The sequence below is a fragment of the Cheilinus undulatus genome, linkage group 14 (assembly GCF_018320785.1).
Source record: "Cheilinus undulatus linkage group 14, ASM1832078v1, whole genome shotgun sequence".
NCBI classification, from domain to species: Eukaryota; Metazoa; Chordata; class Actinopteri; order Labriformes; family Labridae; genus Cheilinus; species Cheilinus undulatus.
The window spans coordinates 5,963,932-5,983,958 of NC_054878.1; the positions used below are offsets into that span (position 1 = coordinate 5,963,932).

The 20,027-nt window shown below is 41.0% G+C and overlaps 1 protein-coding gene across 1 annotated transcript in view; it reads left to right on the forward strand.

Moving 5' to 3' along the window:
* Window positions 1-20,027, forward strand: part of si:dkey-119m7.4 (uncharacterized protein LOC560629 homolog) — a 28,011-nt gene that overhangs the window by 5,288 nt on the left and 2,696 nt on the right. The window contains exons 3-8 of the mRNA XM_041805967.1: window positions 2,885-3,039; window positions 3,742-3,910; window positions 6,657-6,780; window positions 12,726-12,832; window positions 18,660-18,871; window positions 18,989-19,097. Of these exons, the coding sequence (XP_041661901.1) occupies window positions 2,885-3,039; window positions 3,742-3,910; window positions 6,657-6,780; window positions 12,726-12,832; window positions 18,660-18,871; window positions 18,989-19,097 (876 nt within the window). The remainder of the gene's footprint in view (window positions 1-2,884; window positions 3,040-3,741; window positions 3,911-6,656; window positions 6,781-12,725; window positions 12,833-18,659; window positions 18,872-18,988; window positions 19,098-20,027) is intronic.

Consider the following 20,027-nt stretch of genomic DNA (forward strand, 5'->3'; position numbering starts at 1 on the left):
GTCACACTTTGTCAAACTGTGAATGTCTGACTGGGCAGATCACGATGGCCCAAAGTAGATATTCGTGACTTTTATGCAAGCAGAGCACTGTTTCTTTCACTGGTCAAAGTCTCTGACGTGGCAGAGCAAATCAAAGAAAGTATGACGAAAAATTAAACATGCAAGACTTTCTGTCAGGCGGTTCAGAGGCGGTACGGCCTCTATTGCAAACCACAATGAAGCTCTAAAGAAGATAGGATTCTAGATTTGTAGGGCTGAAAGGTCCTGAAACACTCGGACTTCTGGATCAGGCTGTAATTATGCTGAAATCATGTAGTACAATTGCAGACTGGGTGTGTGCTGGCCACATAATGGCTGTGTGATGGTTTGATTTTCATTTCATCATGCGTGTTAACAAGTCAGCATGTCTCACAGACAGAAAATATTGTTAATAGAAGGCTGGGCTAAATTTACAGCAAGATGCACACATCTCTGCAAAAACCAAGAGGCAATCTCTGGTCCTGAAAAATGACGCCAATGCCGAAGTGCAAAAAATGCAAAACAGCCAGTGTCCACTTGAGGCTGGCTGCAGGAACACCGGAAGTCCCGTCTGGACACCTGTTAAAAGCCGTTTTTTACCCTAGAAATAAACTGGTTTACAGCCTGGTTCGAAAAACCAAACGTGTCTTATTAGCTAATGTCTTCATGTGCTCTTACTGTACAGGGGTGGGTTTTGTTCTAAAGCAATGGTTTAGATTATATTTAGGAAAAACCTCACTATGGACTGATGGCATGTCTCATTTGATTGACAGAAGCTACAATTCTGTCAACCAGAATGCTAGCTATCTGAAGAAGTTGAGCTTAGTGGGCGGGCTGTTAGGTTGATCCAAAGTTAGGTTGAGACCACAATTTCAATATGGAAGCCGCTGCGGATTGGGTTTGTCCAATTCTTTCTACAGTCTATGGCAAAAACAGAAAAACACAAACAAAGATCAATATTTATCTTGTTTTAGCAGATATGTATGCTATATATCACAGGATAAACAGCATGGTCACACTTGTTTGGCATTTCTGTGCACAAGGTCACCTCTGCTGTGTTGATGCTTTAGGCTGTGTGTCCATAGCTGGCCAGTTTTGTGCTGCTAATGTTCAGGACCTGATTTCCAGAGTGCTTCTCGTCTGTGCTTATTGTTGCTACGTTGCTAAAACGAAATCTGTTTTATTGTTTAAAGTAGCTCCGTGGGCTTCAAGGAAATATCACTCAGAAGACATGCAGACAGTGTAAAGCACTGATAATCAACTGGCGGCTCAAGGGCCACATCAGGCCCCCCGAGGCTTACTATTCGGCCCCCAGAAGATCATTAAATTCAGAAAAGCGGGAAAAGAAGATGTTGTGGTTTTAAGAATATCTTTTGGTTTTAAATCTCTGCAGCTGTTAAATCCATCAAAGACTATTAATATTTAAATAGTTTTAGAATATTTGATCTGTTCTTACACAAAATCACTTGTCATCCATTATCAGTAAATATTTTAAAGAAATATTTTTTAAAAATTGGTTAAGACTGGTGGAAATGTTGCAAAAATGGCCAGATAAAGTGATGAAAAAGGGTTAGAGAGTGGTGAAAAGGGACACAAATTGGCAGGAAAAGTTGTAGAAAGAGGTTAAAATGGTAAAATAGTAAAAAATAGGTTTAAAGTAGCAAAAATGGTGGACAAAAAGTAATACAAAAGGGATTAAAAAGTGACAGAAATGGATTAAAGAGTGGCAAAAGGTGATGAAACATGAAGGGAAAGGGGTAAATGGGGTAAAATAATGGCAAAAAACTGGATTAGAGAGGCATTATGGGGCAAAAAGTATCAAAAATATGTTCAAAGTGGAAAAAATAGCCTGGTAAAGTAGAGAGAAAGGTTTAAAGAGCGGTACACAGGGGAAATAATTGGCAGGAGAGTGGCTAAAAGAAGTTAAAGAGAGGCAAAATGAGCAAAAAGTGGCAAAACTTGGTTTAAAAGTGGCAAAAATAGTCAAAATGGGTTAAGAATGGCAAAAGATGTTGCAGAAATGACCCAATGAAGTAGTGAAAAGGGCCTAAAAAGTATAAAAGTATGAGTTAATATTGATGCTAAATCCCAACTGGGTAGGGCCCAATCTCTTGGATTTAAAAGAAAATAATACTAATGCATTTAATTGTTAATTCGGTCAAAATATTTATTCAGTTTTTGTTAATTTTAAAGTCTGGCCCCCAGAGTCTCTGTCAAGACTAAATCTGGCCCCTGTGCAAATGTAGCTGATGACCCCTGGTGTAAAGGAATCCTGTCCTGGCACAGGCTGCAGCTGCAGAACTGAAAACTACCCTCAAAAAGAAAGACGAGTCAGACCAGTTTCTCTGCCACTATTGACAAAGTCCCACACCTTCTTGAATTTGATTGGTAAGTGAGGGAGAAGTGACACTGATGATCGCAGAGCTGTTCTAAAAGTTAAACCTTCTAAAAGATGATGCTGAGGGCGTTGTTTCTGCCCAGGGTGCTGAGCGCTCAGAACACTGGACTAGACTGGTGAAGAATTTGAAATAAGCACTGAGGCTCAGGCCCTTATTCTGAATTTTTCAGTTGAAACTGAAACCCTACAAGTGACTTGATTCATAGTCAACTAAAGCTATCATGCAGCAAACACCCACCCAGTCTAAAAACAGGTCTAAGAGATGCTTATTCATTAACATGGCTATGATTAGGGGTGTGGCTTATTTGTGGGCACAAGAAGCTCAAGGCCTGCCTCAGCTCCACCTTTAGCCATCCATGTGTTGTCTTAAGCACTAAAAAAATATACCACTGATTCCACCTTGTCTTAAAAGCTGTAATGTTTTGTTAGACTCCCAGAGTAACCAGCTGGTTTAATATCTTCTTCCAGGTACGGCCGCAGAAACATCATCCTCATTAACCTCGCCATCCAGGCCATTTTTGGCGTTGGAGCTGCTTTCGCCCCTAATTTCTACATCTACACGGCTCTTCGTTTCATCGTTGGAACATCTATCTCTGGCATCATCATGAGCGCCTTCGTCCTGGGTCAGTGTCTCAAATAAGCAAACAGCTGGGGAGGTTTTGGTCTCCTTATCTCAGTGCTGCCACAGAAGAAGACTTGTTAAAGTCGCTTTTACTCTGATTGTTTGTCTCCATATAAAGGTTTAGATTTCAGGACCACCAGAAATATATCAGAAATGATCGGTCCAACAAACTTTCTCCAAGACCTTTCAAGCCTGGCGTTTTCACTTTTTATAAATCTGCATCATGATGTTGTTGAAAAGAGTATTATTCTTTTTAAACATGAATAAATGATGAGTAAACTGGTCAGTTTTTCAGGCTAAATGATGCGATGTAAATAATATTCAATGAGACTCAGCAGGGAGATTTTGGACCAAGAAATAAAGGAGCAAAGCAGAAGTGTTTCCAACGTCAAAGGCAAATGTGTCTTTCCTGAAAGAATGTCACACATACTTGAGAATATTAACAAACCTCACTTAAGTTTTCTTCTTGCCACTGCTGTCCAGAATAAACCAGATTTACGGTTTCAAGAAGGAGACATGAGTAGAAGCACATGTTTCTGCAGAGGAAATCTCAAAACTCGCTTTCTGTCTACTGCTGTTGATCTGTTTACCTGATTGTGCAGCTATTGCACTTTTTTAGATCTATCTTTTAACAATGACTATGCGGTGGAACTTTATCTTGTTTCCCAAGATGAACTTAATTCCTGTCCTGTTTGTCTCACAGGCACAGAGTGGACCGGATCCAAGCAGCGCATGCTGGCAGGAATAATCACAGACTACTCCTTCGGTGCTGGCTACATTCTGCTGGCTGGCGTGGCATACCTCATCAGAGACTGGCGTAAACTGCAGTTAGCTATTTCAGCGCCTGGTTTCCTCTTCATCTTCTACATCTGGTGAGCCGGAGCACAGCCCAGTGACCCAGATTTCAGACACTGTGTACTAATGTTTGCAAAAGCAGGCAGAAAAAAATGCCAAAATTTTCAAAAACATGACTTCTTTGGTCAACATCCAATAGTCTGTGAGTGCTGGCTGTACCTCTTTTGGAGAATAAAGGAGACTCATTCTTAGTCCTGATGATGTAATTAAAAGAATATGAATTAAATAACCAATGGCACCAAATTCTAGTGGTGTGTCATGGGGAAAGTTTTTGAGAAAGCCAAGTTAACAACACCTACAAGCACTTTAACCACTCTAGAAGGAAACATAACAGTGCTAAATGCACTATTATGGCACCACACAGATCCAGAACTTGTACTCACTAGATAACACTAATTATTCTAAAGCTTTTCTCTCTCAGCTGCTTACAGATTTCATTCACATCAACCCTGGTGTAAGTGCTTGGCATGCAGGCATAGTTTCCACACTAAAAACCAATGCAGAACATCCACAGTACATGACCTAGAATTGATGACCCTACCACACCTCTGCACGCCTGCAGAGGCTCCAACCAATCACATTATCATTTATTCTGGTAGTTTAACATGTATCTAAACCAGGTAACTTTTGCCTCACGGCAAGTAGGTTCTTAAACCAAATCCCGGCCAGGGCCTTTCTGTGCAGAATTTGCATGTTCTCCCTGTGCATGGCTGGGTTCTCTCTGGGTGCTTCCTCTCACCATCAAAGACATGCTCGTTGGGATACCTGGTGACTCTAAATTGCCCGTAGGTGTGAATAAGAAGTACCTGGTTGTTTGTCTTTACATGCCAGCCCTGTGATTGGCTGGCGACCAGTCCAGGGTGTACCCCACTTCTCGGCCAATGACTGCTGGGATAGGCACCAGAGAATGAATGGATTGATGATCTTGGAATTTCCCCCGGTATTAATGAAGTACACTATATGGACAAAAGTATTTGACCACATCTTTTATGAAATTCAATCAGACCTGTTCCCACAGCTTTATAAAATCAAGCACCTAGCCATGCAGTCTCCATTTGTAGACATTTGTGATACTAAATGGGTCGTTTTGAAGAGCTCATTGACTTCAAGAGTGGCCCTGTGATGGATGCATCCTTTGCAATAAGAAGGTTGCTGGATATTCCACAGTCAACTGTAAGTGATCTTATCAGAAGGTAGAAGCATTTAGGAACAACAGCAACTCAACCACAAAGCAGCCAGCACATGGTGGGTGAAAGTCACCACACTCAGCTTAGTGGCATAAAGCTCCACAGCTGAAGAGTTCATGAATGGGTTTCCATGGCTGAGCAGCTTGATGCAAGACTCACGTCAACGAGTCCAATGCCAAGTGACAGATGGAATGGTGTTAAGCACTCTGTGTGGCAGTCAGACGGGTGAGTCTGGGTTTGGCGGATGTCAGTAGAATGTCTGACTGCAGTGTACCAGCTGTGAAGTTTGGTGGAGCAGAGATAATGGTACAGGACTGTTCTTCAGGGTCTCAGCTAGGCCAATCTTATGCCTCAGCATACCAAGACATTTCAGACAATACTATGCTTCCAACTTTGTGGCAACAGTTTAGGGAAGGCCCTTTTCTATTCCAGCATGACTGTACCGCAGTGCACAAAGCAAGGACTATCAAGACATGGGAAGAACTTGACTGTTCCATACAGAGCCCTGACCTGAACCCCATTGAGCACCTTTGGGATGAACTGGAACGAAGACTGTGAGCCAGACCTTCTGGTCCAGCATCAGTGCCTTACTTCATAAATGCTCTACAGAATGAACAGGCAGGCAACAAAAACACACTTAAATTTTGTGGAAAGCCTTCTAAGAAGAGTTGATAGGTAGGTATGTAGTTGTTTATTGTCATTGCATTGTAAAAACACAACAAAATTATGTTTGGCAGTCTTCTCTGTAGCAGCAAACACAGTCGTCCAAGTGGGGGTTAGAAATCTGTAGCCTTATGTCGTCCATCCTGCTGGCGAGGGAGTGGGCATGAGAAAGATGCTTGGTACGACAGGTTTGTGTGGAGCCGCTCTTAGCCTAGCCTGCAGCCCCGCTTGTTTGCCCTGCTTCCGACTTCTTGCACAACGCCGTCTCTACTTCCTCCCCAACGGCTGTAGGTGTTGTGCTGCTCCGTGTTCTCCTCCTTTCAGTCTCTGAGCACCCTGTTCTCCAGATATTCTCCGTCAGGAAAGACCTACAAATAGACCTACAAATAAAGATTGAGTGATAACATGATTTGATTGGTGTGATATGAAATGGTAGCTAATCATAGTGAGACAGTATCTTAACCATAGTCTCATCTAGAACTTTAACTGGCTGCTGGGGAATATGAGAGTTTCACGGCACATCTACTAGGTCATATGTAGAGTTGTGCTGTTTTCATTGACTGTAAGATGAGAAATAAGGAAGAGTTCAGATGGCAGCAACAGCACAGAAGAATCCCTTAAACTGTTAAACAGCATGTTTTATCAAAATGAAAACATCAGTTTGAAAAACAGCAGGAAAGTCCTGCTAGCAGGAGGAAATGCTGCTGCCAAACTCTTCATGATTCTGAGAGTGAAAGTTCAGAGAAATACACTGGCCTACTTTCAGGTTTCTCCGTGTTTTTACTGTGACAGCATTTTTCTCAGTAAAAACAAACTGTAACTTTCCATCTGTGCAGTATTAATGTTAATAAGCTAATGATAAACAAGATATACAGTATGAGTACACAACTTGAGTGTTTTTCTTTATTTTCAGGGTGTTGCCAAAGTCAGCTCGCTGGTTAATGGCCAACAACAGGAAAGAGGAAGCGTGGGAGCTGATCCGGAAAGCCGCTAAGATGAACGGGAAACCTCTAACCAAAGATCTAGAGATGTGTCAGGTAAAGAACCAACATTTTTTATTGTTTTCCTGTCCTTACATGTATTAATCCACCTTCAAGTAGTGTGATATTTATAAAGCAAACATAACACATCTTTACTAAAGCTGATATAAATCTGAGCCTTTGCTCAGCCTCACTCCACTCTAGCTCCACCACTGTGTCAGAAACTCCAGAGGGCTTTTAAATGAATCCACACATTTCATCATCCGCCACCCTGACTGAATGGTAGAGGAAACACTGAAGTATGACCCTGGAGTAACCTCATTGAAACTGTGCCTTTGTTTTCATGATCAGAGGTGTTGTAATTTAGAGTGGATTTATTGTGGGATCATTTACTTCATGGCCCATTCAAACAAACAGAGGGCTGCAGGTGATAAGCTGAGAGATGAGAAATAAGCGGCAGAAGTTGATGATGAAAAAGCAGAATGAAAAACAGAGAGCGGGATCAGAAGAAGATGAGGACTGCTCTCTTGTGAATTTGGGCCCCTGGCCCTCTAAATCCTCTACATACACCTGATCAGACCTGCTCACAAAGCTACTTTCATTTTTAAGAACAAAATAGGCTTTAGGATGAGTATCTCATGTGTTCGACATTGTGGCGTTTTCTCTTTTGAGCTGGATGTGGTTCCTGCGATTAAAATCAGAGCAGAGCTGCAAACTAAAGCCTAAAACACAACAACATTGCATTGCTTTGCATTCTGTTGAGTTGCATTGCATCGTGTCAATTTCCCACCCCTACCACATCAGCAGCAGCACGTCAACTATTAAACCCCTTGCTCTGGGTTTCCCTCCCTGCTTCACCAGGTCAAATAAAAGAACACTAAGATCAGTGGTATTTCACTGGCCGAGGCCTCCACCAATCACCTTGAATGGAAGATGGCGCTAAGGTCGCATTCACACCAGAGCTGTTTGGTCCACTTTAAACGAACTCTGGTCCGTTTTTCCTGATAGTCTGGTTCATTTGAAAGCTCATATGAACTCTGGTGCAGACCAAACAGGCGGACTCTGTTCAGCTCAAAAAACAGAGGGTCTCGGTCCACTTCCAAATGAACCTTGGTAATAGAGTATAATGATTTACAGATTTATATGTGATTTACACTCAAATACATGTCAGTACCTCGCTTGGCGTCTGTGTAGCCATAGCAACACGTTGTAGTTTCTCGCTCACATGTTGCCCGCCTTTTTCTTTGGTGCTGACTTATTCATCTCATGTAAAGAATGACATGCTGGACAGCCTGCTGCCTCGCTGCTTGCTTGTAATGCCCCAATGCAAAGGCAGAAACCCTAAGACAGCGTAAATTCTGTGTTTTCCATTGTTTATGTGGGAAAAAAGACCAGTGGAACGAGATGGATTTCTGGTTTTGTCTTCTCCTTTGTCTCCTTTTCCACTTCACCACTCTCTGTTTGGAATGACAGCGGCACAAATGTATGGTTGGGTTCGTTTGACCAAGGTAATATGAATGCAAATCAAACCATAGGAAAGTGCAACAATATTGCAATTTCAGTTCCAGAACAAACCGAACAAAAGGACTGTTCTCTCAGTAAATCCCTCATTTGCCATGTCAAACCCCAGGCTTGGAGTAAAAGCAGTGGCACTTAATGTCAAGACCTGTCTGGCCACCACCGGTGTGAGTTTGTGCGTAGAATGTAAGGGGGGGGGGGCACCATTTGAACGTGGGCAGAGGGTGCCAGTGTGTTCTGGGCTGAAAGGTACCTTGCTGATTCACAATTGTACTTCCTTCCAAGTTCTCTGCTGGCAGTCATATTGCTCCAAGCAGTGAGGCTTCCTGTCAGGCCTGTGCACGGATACGTCATCATGTCATAATGATACGCAGTTTATAAGACACAGAGTCTCTTTGAGTCAACACAATGAAGAAATACAAAGATAACATGACAGTGACTTTATTCACTTTATGGCTGATATTGACTCATTCTGGTCCTGCCTCCTTAACCTTCTAATATGACTTACTATGTCTGCACAGCCATCGGCTCTCTGGATCAAATCACACACTCTGGTCAATCTGTGGAACTCTGCAGAACATGCTCTGGTCTGTGTCCGGCACTTACCACAAACACCCCAACCCTCCAGTCAAGATATGCTCCAGGTTTATTTTCATCTGAGGCTGCTGCCACGTAGAGCAAATCGATCCAAACAGAAGGAAGAACATGCAGAAAATCCAGTAATTTACAAAACACAATGCAAAGATGAACAAATGTAAATCTCATCATGCAGTGGACAAATAAAAGTTAACTTTTGAGGTGGAAAACGCAAGATTTTTAATGAAACCACACATTCTGTCTAGGAGACATAAACCTTTTTAGTACTAATGTAACCAACAATGGGAGAGCAAAATCCTAGCCTAATATCCTAGCATAATATCAACAGCAAATCAGTGTCATAAAGGCACAGTAATCAGCTGTTTGCATTCTTTTCCAAGCAACCTTGTAGTTCTCCTGTGATCCTATGCTGCACATTGCTCCAGAAATGCATAAAGTGAGCAAGGGTGCATGACATTTATGAGAACAAACCACTGCAAACCCTGAGCGAGGTGATGGTGGAGTATGTGGAATCTGAGGGTAACACTGCGCCAGTGTTTGAAATAACTGTGAAGAGGAACAGTCATAATGACCATTGCCCTCCAGTTCCTGTGCATATTCATGAGCAATCATACCATGCTGAAGCACAGTATGAAACCTGAGTATGTTACAGAGCATTCACTCTGGTCAAACAAACTGGACTTTGGGGACCAAATGTGCCTGGGTATGGTGTGAGTGTGCCCAAGTTTTAATTTTGCTAAGTAAAACTGTGACTGTGGTTATCTTTTTTTCATGAGGAGGAGATAAACCTGAGACTGGCTAAAGATAGATCCATGATGATAAATAACCCGACAAAAATCAGTTTAGCTGTCAGACTGCTGGACATTAAAATCCATGATATTTCTCCACTAGGCATACAGGGATGTGAAGATTTTCAATATTGTATTTTAAATCAGCTGAAGTATTGATAGTGCATTAATAGGAATGTTTGCATCTGTTTTAATTTTATAACTCGTACTCTGCCCTCCCTGAATGTCCAGGTTTAGTTTGGTAGATATATGAACAGTTCTTTGAAAAAATTGTCTTCTTAGTTTGGCCATAAAAACAACAGAGAATACAGTCCAACACTATACAGAGTTAAAATATAATTTTACTGCAACCAAACTGTGTGCCACATTCTTACATGATGCTCTGTATAGTTAGCATACCATCTGAATTCATCATACATGAAAATCAGATAAGGTCTGTTAGCTTTATGCTAACACATAATGGAAAATCCCATTTACAGGGTTAACAAGAACTAGCGTCGCAATTGGGATGATTTCTAATACAAAAACATTACTTTAAATGACATACTTTTCAACAAACAACATCATAATTTGTCCGAAATAACCACACTTACAGGCAAAATGTTTCTAGTCTGCTACTTTGATACATCACAGCTTCTCTCTGGGCTGCACTATGGTAGCCTTGGAAGGTCAAAAAAGTAAAAACTTAAAGACACAGCCTAGCTAAAAACAAAACTGTTACGATGATATTATATGCCCATAGAGGGCAGCGCAATTTGGCTGACTGAATTAGTCTATAGAGCATAAATGATGTAACTTAACCCTCTGGTATCCCTACAGATCACTGCCTCACTTTCCTCCTAGTGTGCAAAAAATGCACAGGGGGGTTATTACTGTAAATAAAAAAGTTATATTAGTTTATTCTTAATTGTTTATTTTTTTCCTTGTTTCATCAACTTGTGCCATTAACAAAAATACCAAATACTCAATAATTGTCATATCTTTTAACCCTTTAATTGCCATGTTTGTAATGTAAACAAACAAGATTTTTTGATGAAAAAAACACAAATTGATTTTTTTTCAAGATGGATGATTGCAGCCTGGCATATGTCATTGATTAGTGGCAACATTGGTTAAAATGCATTATTAGTTTTTTTGTGAGCTTAATTATTCTAAAATACTCACGTTTTTCACCCTTCTGTGCAAAAAATGTACACCTTTAAATCATGTTATAAATATTATATATTTTAAAATTATTTTACTGTTATTGAATCATATTTTTCTCATTTAAGGTCAGCCGTAATCATAAATGTCAAATACTCATTCATTTTAATTTTTCTAACCTTTTAAATGCCATGTTTCACTGATGATGTCACTGCATTTTTAGATGCAAAATACAGAATTTTTTTTTATTGCAAGTTACTACATGAAAATTAGATAACTTATTTTTTGATTATTGCACAGACACACTCACAGACTCACAAACTGATCGGCACTTAAACAAAACCTCAGAGAGTTAGTGAGAAGGGGAGCAAAGGGCAGTATAACACTGAAATCTGGTGGAAGAAAACATGTATTTCCCGCCCTCGCCCATATATGGTAAAAGTGACGTCACAGGATAAAAAAAATGGTCCAGGTGCAAATGTAAAGCCCCAACTCTCAAATGAAGCCCAGAAACCAGAAAATGCATGATTCATGTCTTAATGGCGTATGGATCAAAAGAAGTGGTTTGCATGGGTTTGAATGTGCATTTTTTTCACACCAGGGATATTAACGCTATAAAAAGGTTTATTTATGTTGGGCTGATTGTTGTGGCTGGGACAGAATTTTGAAAATTGTGCAAAAATTAACAAAAAATACAATACATGATAATATTAATTGTGAAAGAGGACAAAGTTGTTTTTTTTTAAATATCAACTAAATGTGCATTTTTGGCACAAGGGGTACCACTGAAATGTAAGGACTTGTATTGACTTTAACCGTTTTTTGAGTTTTCATTGATGTAAACTAGACTAAACATTAAAAATCTCTAAAATTAGATTAAAACTGAAAGGCTTGAGGATCTAAAGTCTAAGACTGAATTTACAATAGTTATCAAAATTCATACTGGTGTAGCGACCCAGGCCCAGTTCATATGATCAGAATGAATGTAAGCATGCAATGCTTAGGCACCTTAACCAAGTCTGCATAAAGAGGCGGTCTTGGCACATTTCATGTGGACTTGAGCATGGCATGTTAAAGATGTGAATGCAACTGTGCTTGAGTAAGAGGTATTTGTCAGCTTGTAAAACCGTTGGTAAACCTCTGCTCTCTCCTTGAGTGTAGTCCTATCCAGCAGCACGGACCCATTTCATCCCGTGAGCTGAACATCAGATACAGAAGTAGGAAGAGGGTCGCTGCTGGCATCTCAAAAATAATAGAAACATCCAGAGTAGCCTGCAGGATGGACTCCAATGCTTGCACAGAGCATAAACAGCGTGCTCAGGCACAGCATGATGTGAAAGCAGGCTAGCAGGGAAGAGTGGAGGGGAGAGCAATCATGCCTTAAAACTATAAAAAACAACTGGCCTATGTAGAAATGCTAAAAATCTATAACTGCCATCCTGTTGTACTGCTTTTAAGGAGGTTGTATCAGGTAGCTGTGCCGCTGATAGTACACTCTAGGCAAACATACTAATTATCTGTTCTTTCATTAAAACAGTTAAACGCACGTCCTTACTGCAGCTCTGTTTACTCTGTGACTAGATCAAACATCTAGGGGAGTGGTGGCTTATGGTCGGTCACTCATTCGCTCTGTTGTAAAACTGTGACACATTTTAATTCTCATCATTTAGAGATTTGGTGATGTAGATGGTGTATTTGGTGATAAATTTCAAACAAATCCCATAATCTACATAATGTATAGTTCCTTTTGCCTGACATTAAGAGTCAACAAACTGAAATCCATTTGCCAAAGGTACTGAATGACTTCCTGCTCTGTGTCAAGCAAGCCTTGCATATTTGCATGTGTGCTTCTATCACTCATTATCATCTGAACATGCAAACTCCTCCAGCAGAGCTGTGTTGTGTCACTTTATCAGCCTAACTTCAAAGTCTCTCCCTCCATGTCTGTTTCACCAGGTCTATAAAACTGAAGAGAAGACGAAGGTAAAGAGAAAACACTCAATCATTGACCTTGTCCGGACCCCAAAGATGAGGAAGCAGTCATTAATAGTGTTTTATCTCTGGTGAGTATGGGCCTAGCTTTACCCTCTTCATTATATCACCTCTTAAATTCAGGGTCTGGTTTTGTCTGAAGCACTGTTTGCTCCGATGTCCATGCCAAACCAGCACAGGCCATAAAAACCAAACTATCTAGGCTTTTTGGAGGCTAAGTGCAGAGGTTAAATCCTTATTGCACTGGCCCCCAGGTTTCACTCTGACCCTCGGCCCTTTGGTGTCATTTCCTCTCTGCTCCCCAGGCAGTAATCTCACAAAGCCAATGGAATGGCCAGATTCCTTGTCTGTTATCTGGCAGATCCATCTTGCTTCGAGCCGATATAGTTGTTCCCAGTCAGTGTTATTTGAGGAAAAAGGGACGATTTAGTTGGAGCAACTCTGGGCAAAACAATGGCAGCTATTGAAGATAGATGCATCTTTAGAAGAGCAGAGGACTGAGCTGGAAGCTTTTCATGGTGAAAAAGATGTCTTTGCTTTTCTCCTGTTCAACTCCAGCAAGTGTTCGATTCACCAACTGACTCAGATGATAGTGAAGAGTCATGTTTTAGCATGATAACGGCTGCTTGTTAAGCTCTAGCCATTTAGTTTACTCCACTAGTACTGCACACCTACTACACGGCATGGTTTGTCACTCTGATTGGTCCGTAATGAATGTGAACACACACAACATTCAGTTTTATTTTGAAAAGTTTTGTCCTTTCTAAACAGTCTGATAGTGTGGTATGGTGATGGATGCCACCTTTGCAATAAGGGTTGGTGAAATTTCATCCCTGCTGGTATTCCACAGTCTACTGTAAGTGATGTTATCAGAAAGTGTAAGCGTTTAGGAACTGCTGCAACTCAGCCAGGAAGCTGAGGACCACATAAAAATCACAGAGCAGGGTCAGAAACTGCTAAGGCGCCAGTGCTCTGCTGATTTCCCAGCTAAAAAGTTCAAAACTTCCTCTGGAGTTCATGGAAGTACTAAAACTGTTCCGCGGGAGCTTCATGAATGGGTTTCTATGGCTGAGCAGCTGCATGCAAGCCTCACATCACCAAGTCCAATGCCAAGCTAAGTGGTGTAAAGCACACTGACACTAGACTGTGGACTAGTGGAAACTTGTTCTGTGGAGTGACGAATCACACTTCTACAAGTTCAGTTTGCAGTAGCCAGTGGAACATAACCTGATTGACTGCATTGTACCAACTGTGTAGTTTGGTGGAGGAGGTGTAATGGTGTGTGGGTGATTTCCAGGATTTGGTTTAGAGCCCTTATCTCCAGTGAAGGTCAATCTTAATGCTTCAGAATACCAAAACATTTTGGGAAATGCTATGCTTCCAACTTTGCAGCAACAGTCTGACATGACCAGTGCACAAAGCAAGGACTATAAAGACTATAACTGAACAATCTGAGGAAATATTAAATATACAGTGCTTAACAATTTATTAGACCACCTTTCATATTTGTCATTAAGTGCTTTATTGTGGACTCTTTCATTTTCAGTGAGCTCTCCATGTTTTACCATTTCGAACAGGAATGAGGGATTTCAAACTTAATTCTCCCAAATTTGAGCTGGCTCACTGGGCCTCTCTGAGAAGTCAGAAATGAATCAAGCATAACATTCAAGCACTAAAACTCATTTTTTTATCTTCAGGAATGCAAGTAAATAACTATAATTTGACATATTAATCAAGAAATATTAATGTGCTTTACTATTTTTTCAGTTATTTTTGTAAATTAGTCAATTTGAAAATTCATGGATAACAATAATAATTCTATTTTAGCATCAAAAATATCATTTGGGTTAAAGAGCTTCTACATATTGGTGTATTAACCATTGCAGAAACATAAAAAATGGTTTTGGTTTTACCAATTTTTACCAATGCTGTTAATTTAGGGCAGCTGTGGCATAAACCTTACTTTGGGTGGTGGTCTGATAAATTTGTTAAGCATTTTATATATATTTATAGATAGAGAGAGAGAGAGAGAGAGAGAGGCGTGAACGGTTCAGGTTTCAGTTAAACTGGTATGTTTATGTGTATTTCTAACGTGCTGGTTTCGTTGGATTACTTCACTAACTGGACTTTTTCTAATTGCATGGAAACACTGAGTGTGGCAGACCCTAAGGATGAGGGTGGGTTTAGAGGAAGGTTTAAAAAAGTCCTTAGGTATTAGTAGGTTTAGTGGGAGGTCACTAAGAAGGCTGGAATGCACTCCTGCAGGTCGTTAATTTTAACAAGCATGCTCACTCCTTCTTATCAAACACAGACTCAAGAGCTGCAGACACATGCAGCTCTGGGAAGATTACCACAGCAGAGTTTTCACAGACTAAAAGGCCGATATCATGAGATCATTGGAAGACGTCAGGGGACAGATGTGACGATTTAGTAAGAGGCAAATTTTAGTCATGTGATGGGTGGATGTTATCAGCCTGGACTAAAAACGGACTCCAAAAAAGTTGGGATTTTTGCAAATTGTAAATAAAGACAGAATGCTGTGGTGATTTACTTACCATCCAACTCATATTCACCTGGGAAGACCTTTGTTGTTCAAACTGATAGAATTAAAGGGTGTTTCTAAATAAACCCACATTCCATGTTTGATGCAAGCAACAAGTTCCAAAAAAGTTGGGGCAGGTGCATGTTCTTCATTGTTTTCTATTTGTACATGAGGTCTGAAGACACTGATTGCTGAAGCACTGAAAGTTGAATTCTTTCCCATTCTTTCTTGTTGTACATATGGAGTACAGGTTACCATTGTTGTCTTTTGCTTCATAATGCCATATGGGACAGGTCTGGACTGGGATGCATTTGTCGCCCTGTTATCCCAAAAAAAAATCACACAGTCCAATCTTGCACACAGAGTCCAATGTATTTATATTTATATTCATTGCAAAAAACTTCAAATATCATGCCAGAGAAGGCACACACTTGAGTATTACAGCACTGTGACATGTTGAGGACATGGGGCACCATTTTTGATTCAGTATTTGTTCAGTATTTGTGAGTAAAAATGTAGGCCTTTATCCATTGTGTCCAATGGATGATAAGTGCATTATACATTGGTGAATTACAAGGGAGAGAGAGAGAGAAATTAAGTGAGCAGGGAGCAAAAAGCCCTGTTCTGATTAATCACTCACCCATTTAAAAATCTTTGATGGGTGCAAAAAAATGCAAAGAAACTTGTTCTGAAAAAAATATGATGGGTAAAAGTTTTACCATCAGTGCTCCAATTTAATTTGTAAAGAGAAAAAAACACATTTCTTTTTAACGTGTAGCAATTTTGGAAGAAACAGAGCTGGACACAGTGTGCAAAGACCTTAACTCATGCAGAATGTGCCTTGGCATCATTAAAATAATCAGGGACGTGCCTGAAAAAGACATCTTATGGAAGTATGTTGCTCCAAAACCTGTGTGTACTCTCAGTTTTAATGCTGCCTTACAGATCTTCTTAACAATTGGGAGACAGGGCTAATGGCGGAGGTCTGCCCTTTTACCACTTTACACCAGGAGATGGCGGACATGAGTACAATCCCAGCAGCATTTTGGGTGTGTTTCTATTCAAAGTTTGGGAATTTATAGAGTTTGAAAGACCGGTCGAGGAGACGAGTCAGAGCGTAACAGAGAGAAAGACAGCGAATTGTAGAATAGAATAAATGTGGAATACTCAAAATGCTGGGAGGAATAGAGGAATCTTCACCCTCTGCCATGACTTCCAGTCATCCTGTGAGACCATGGGTGAGTCTGTCTGTGCATCTGTTGGCACCGGCAGGCAATGCTTCCACCATGACAGTCCACCCATAGCTAAGCCAGTGCTTTGCCTCACAATGTGTCCACCCCACTGGGGAGGGAGTAATTGGCCAATGCCATGGTGGGGGGCACATGGGGACGGATCCAGGAAGTGTTTTAAAGGATTCTTCACTATTGGGAGATAGGGCTAATGGCGGAGGTCTGCACTCCGTGAGTGCTTTTCTAGTTGTAGATGCAGTGGTGTACTGTATTAACTGAAGTGTTCCTGAGCTCACGTTGTGATATCCATCACGGAAGGTTTATGCAGTGCGATTTGAGGGGTCAAAGGTCACAGACATTCAGTGCTGGTGTTCAGAGATTTCTCCAGATTCTCTGAACCTTTTGATGATATTATGGACTGTAGATGGTCAAATCTCTGAAGTACTTGGAGATGCACACGTAGTCTCTCACACAGTGGAGAACCCTTGCTCCATTTCTGGTTGTGAATGCCTCAGCCTTTGAGGATTGTTTCTTTTAGACCAGTGATACTCAACCTGTGGCCCTTGAGCCACATGTGGCCCTTTTGCAATGATTTGTGGCTCTTTTATGTCTTCATCTTAAATATTTTCCCCCCAGAAAATCTCCAAAAAGGTAAACTTTAACCTGAGAAATTATCCATTGCAAGTTAGATTAATCAGTTTGTTTCCACCCTTGTGCAGTTGCCTTTATCTTTTTTGTCTGTACATTTCCTTTTTCCTTATTTGCAATTTTTCCATTTTTTTCCCCAATTCTAATCTATTTTTACTGCTTTTAAAGACCAAGTTTGCCACTTCTTTTTTCCCTTTTTCATCAGTTTTTGCCTTTTATCCTGCTTTTTGCTGTTTGCAAATTTTGCCCCTTCTTACCCGTTTATGACACTTTTTACCCCATATTTACCACTTTTGCCCTTTTTCGTCTCTTTTCACTTGTGTTTTTCCATGTTTCTACTATTTTTGAACATTTTTGTAACCTTTAACTAATTTTTGCCACTTTTTCTCCCCATTTTTGCCATTTTATACCTATTTTGCCTCTTTTCACCCATTTGTTGGCACTTCCTTGCTGCTTTTTGACCATTTTGCCACTTTAACTTATTAATATTGGCACTTTGAACCATTCTGACCACGTTTCACCATCATCTGTTACCAGTGAACCTACTCATCTGTGGAACGATCTGAGTGATTTTGGAGCATTTTACAACTTTTCCAGTATTGTCTTGCCCCTGTCCCAACTTTTTGGGAAAGTCATGCAAGTATCAAATTCAGAATATGTGTACATTTCCATAAAACACTAAAGTTCATGAGCTTGAACAATAAATATCTTGTATTTGTGCTGCATGCCATTGAACTTAGTTGAGAACAGTTTGCAAATCTCTGTCTTCTATTTTAATTCACATTCAAAGCAGTGTCCCAGTTTTTTTGGAAATTTGCTTTTGCACATGCAAGTGGATCACCACATTTGCCAGATATAGACATCATTGCTGCTACTCAACCTCACGTTTATTTGCTGTGAATTTCCTAATTAAAGAGAAATAAAGGAGGAGTCAAATCTGCTGGCTCTCATTGGCTAGTGCAGGTTTAAGTCATATTTTTGATTCAAGATGAAGGATGTGTCGACTAAATCAGTAGTAGTAAATCAGCAGTAAGATAATCATATTGACACCACACACTTGTGGATAATTTAGGCGAATAATCAGTTGTGACAAGCCTTGAATCGGGCGGCCATTGAAGCTTCTGTGTTTGAGGAGTACAGAGTTTGACCTGCTCTTATCACGGCTGACACTGAACACTTCCAGGTCAGTACTCTTTAACAGGAGCCATGCGAAGCAACAAAAGGACTATTTGACCCCTGCTTGTTATGACTATGGGGGAAGAGCTCTAGAGGGCAGCCAAACAAGGACCCAGCCTTAGATGGATTTTCTCATTTGCCTGCAGGGATTAAGCTGTGGCAGTAACAGCCTGTTTGTGCCTTCCAGCTGAAGAGATGTATTCAGAAAATTCCAACTATTTTGTACCGGAGACGGAGCTGTGTGAAGAGGGGTTAAATGTTACTCCACAGTGATCCTTTCTCCCATTTTTTAATCTGTTTCAGGTTCGCCAATGTGCTGGTGTACTACGGCCTGTCCCTCAACATCTCTGACTTCCAAATGAACATCTATCTGACCCAGATGATCTTCGGCCTGGTGGAGATGCCAGCTCGCACCATCACTCTGTTCACACTCAACCGCTCCCGCAAGATCTCCCAGCTGGCCTTCCTGGCGGTGGGCGGCACGGCCTGCCTGCTCACCATCTTCATCCCCAGTGGTATGAGTACAAGTCATTAAGAAATTTAGACCTTAGTATAGAAAAACAAAGCAGATAGGAAGGTATTTTGTTATTAAAAGATTTCCAAGCTCAAATTTTCCTCCTCCCCTCCTGTAGACTTGTCCGTCATTAAAACGGTGCTGGCCATGATTGGGAAGTTTGGGATCACAGCTTCTCTCTCCATCATTTATGTCTACTCAGCTGAGGTGTTCCCCACTGTCATCAGGTAAGAAAGTACTTCTTATTAGGGCTGTGGAAAGTTTTTACCCCATTCTTTTTTGCATTTTTTGTCACTCTGAAATGTCAGTTTTTAATGATTATTTCATTTATTAAAGCGGATACACTGTGCAAAAATCTTTTTTCTTTAGACTTTCCTAACGAAGTTACGTGCCCCTGGCCTGTCTACAATCTCCCCAAGAATCAGAGCCCTCCCCCGTCTCTCTTTTTCCACCTCTCAGAAAATGTGTGGTCAAACAAGCCATGCTCAGATTTCCCCCTCGTGATGTCATGTGGGGAGTTAGCCCCGCCCTCAGGTTCGGTTGGCCGTCCTCGTTTGGAAGAAAGTTCCCCCCTCCTCTCCTGATCTTCCTCTCTGCTGCCAGCTGAGATGAGGATCAGGAGAGCCACATCCATCATGCCACATCCATTTCCTGGAAGGGGCGTGGTCATGGGCGTAGTCAGACAGCTCAGTAACATTTACAGACACAGAAACGGCCCGTTCTGAGCAGGGCTGAAACAGAGGGGTTTTAAGGCATGCAAAAATCCAATACTGGAGTGTTTTTTTCAGCAACAGACTTCACAGGCATGTTTCAGGGACCTCTGAGAACAATATAGACTTGTCTTAAAATGTGTAAAATATGTCCCCTTTAAAGGAAAAATCCATCCAAACCTACCTGACCCTATGTGAAAAAGTCATTGGCTCCTAAACCGAGTGACTGGTTGTAACACCGTTGGCAGCAACAACTGCAAGCAAGCATTTGTGATAAATGGCAATGAGTCTATCAGATCTCTGAGGACGAATTCTGGCCCACTCTTCTTTGCAAGATTGTTTTCATTCAGCCACAGCACCTCAGTCAGATTCAAGTCCAGACTTTGACTAGTCCACTCCAAAACCTTTACTTTGTTTTTTAAACCATTCAGAGGTGGACTTGCTGGT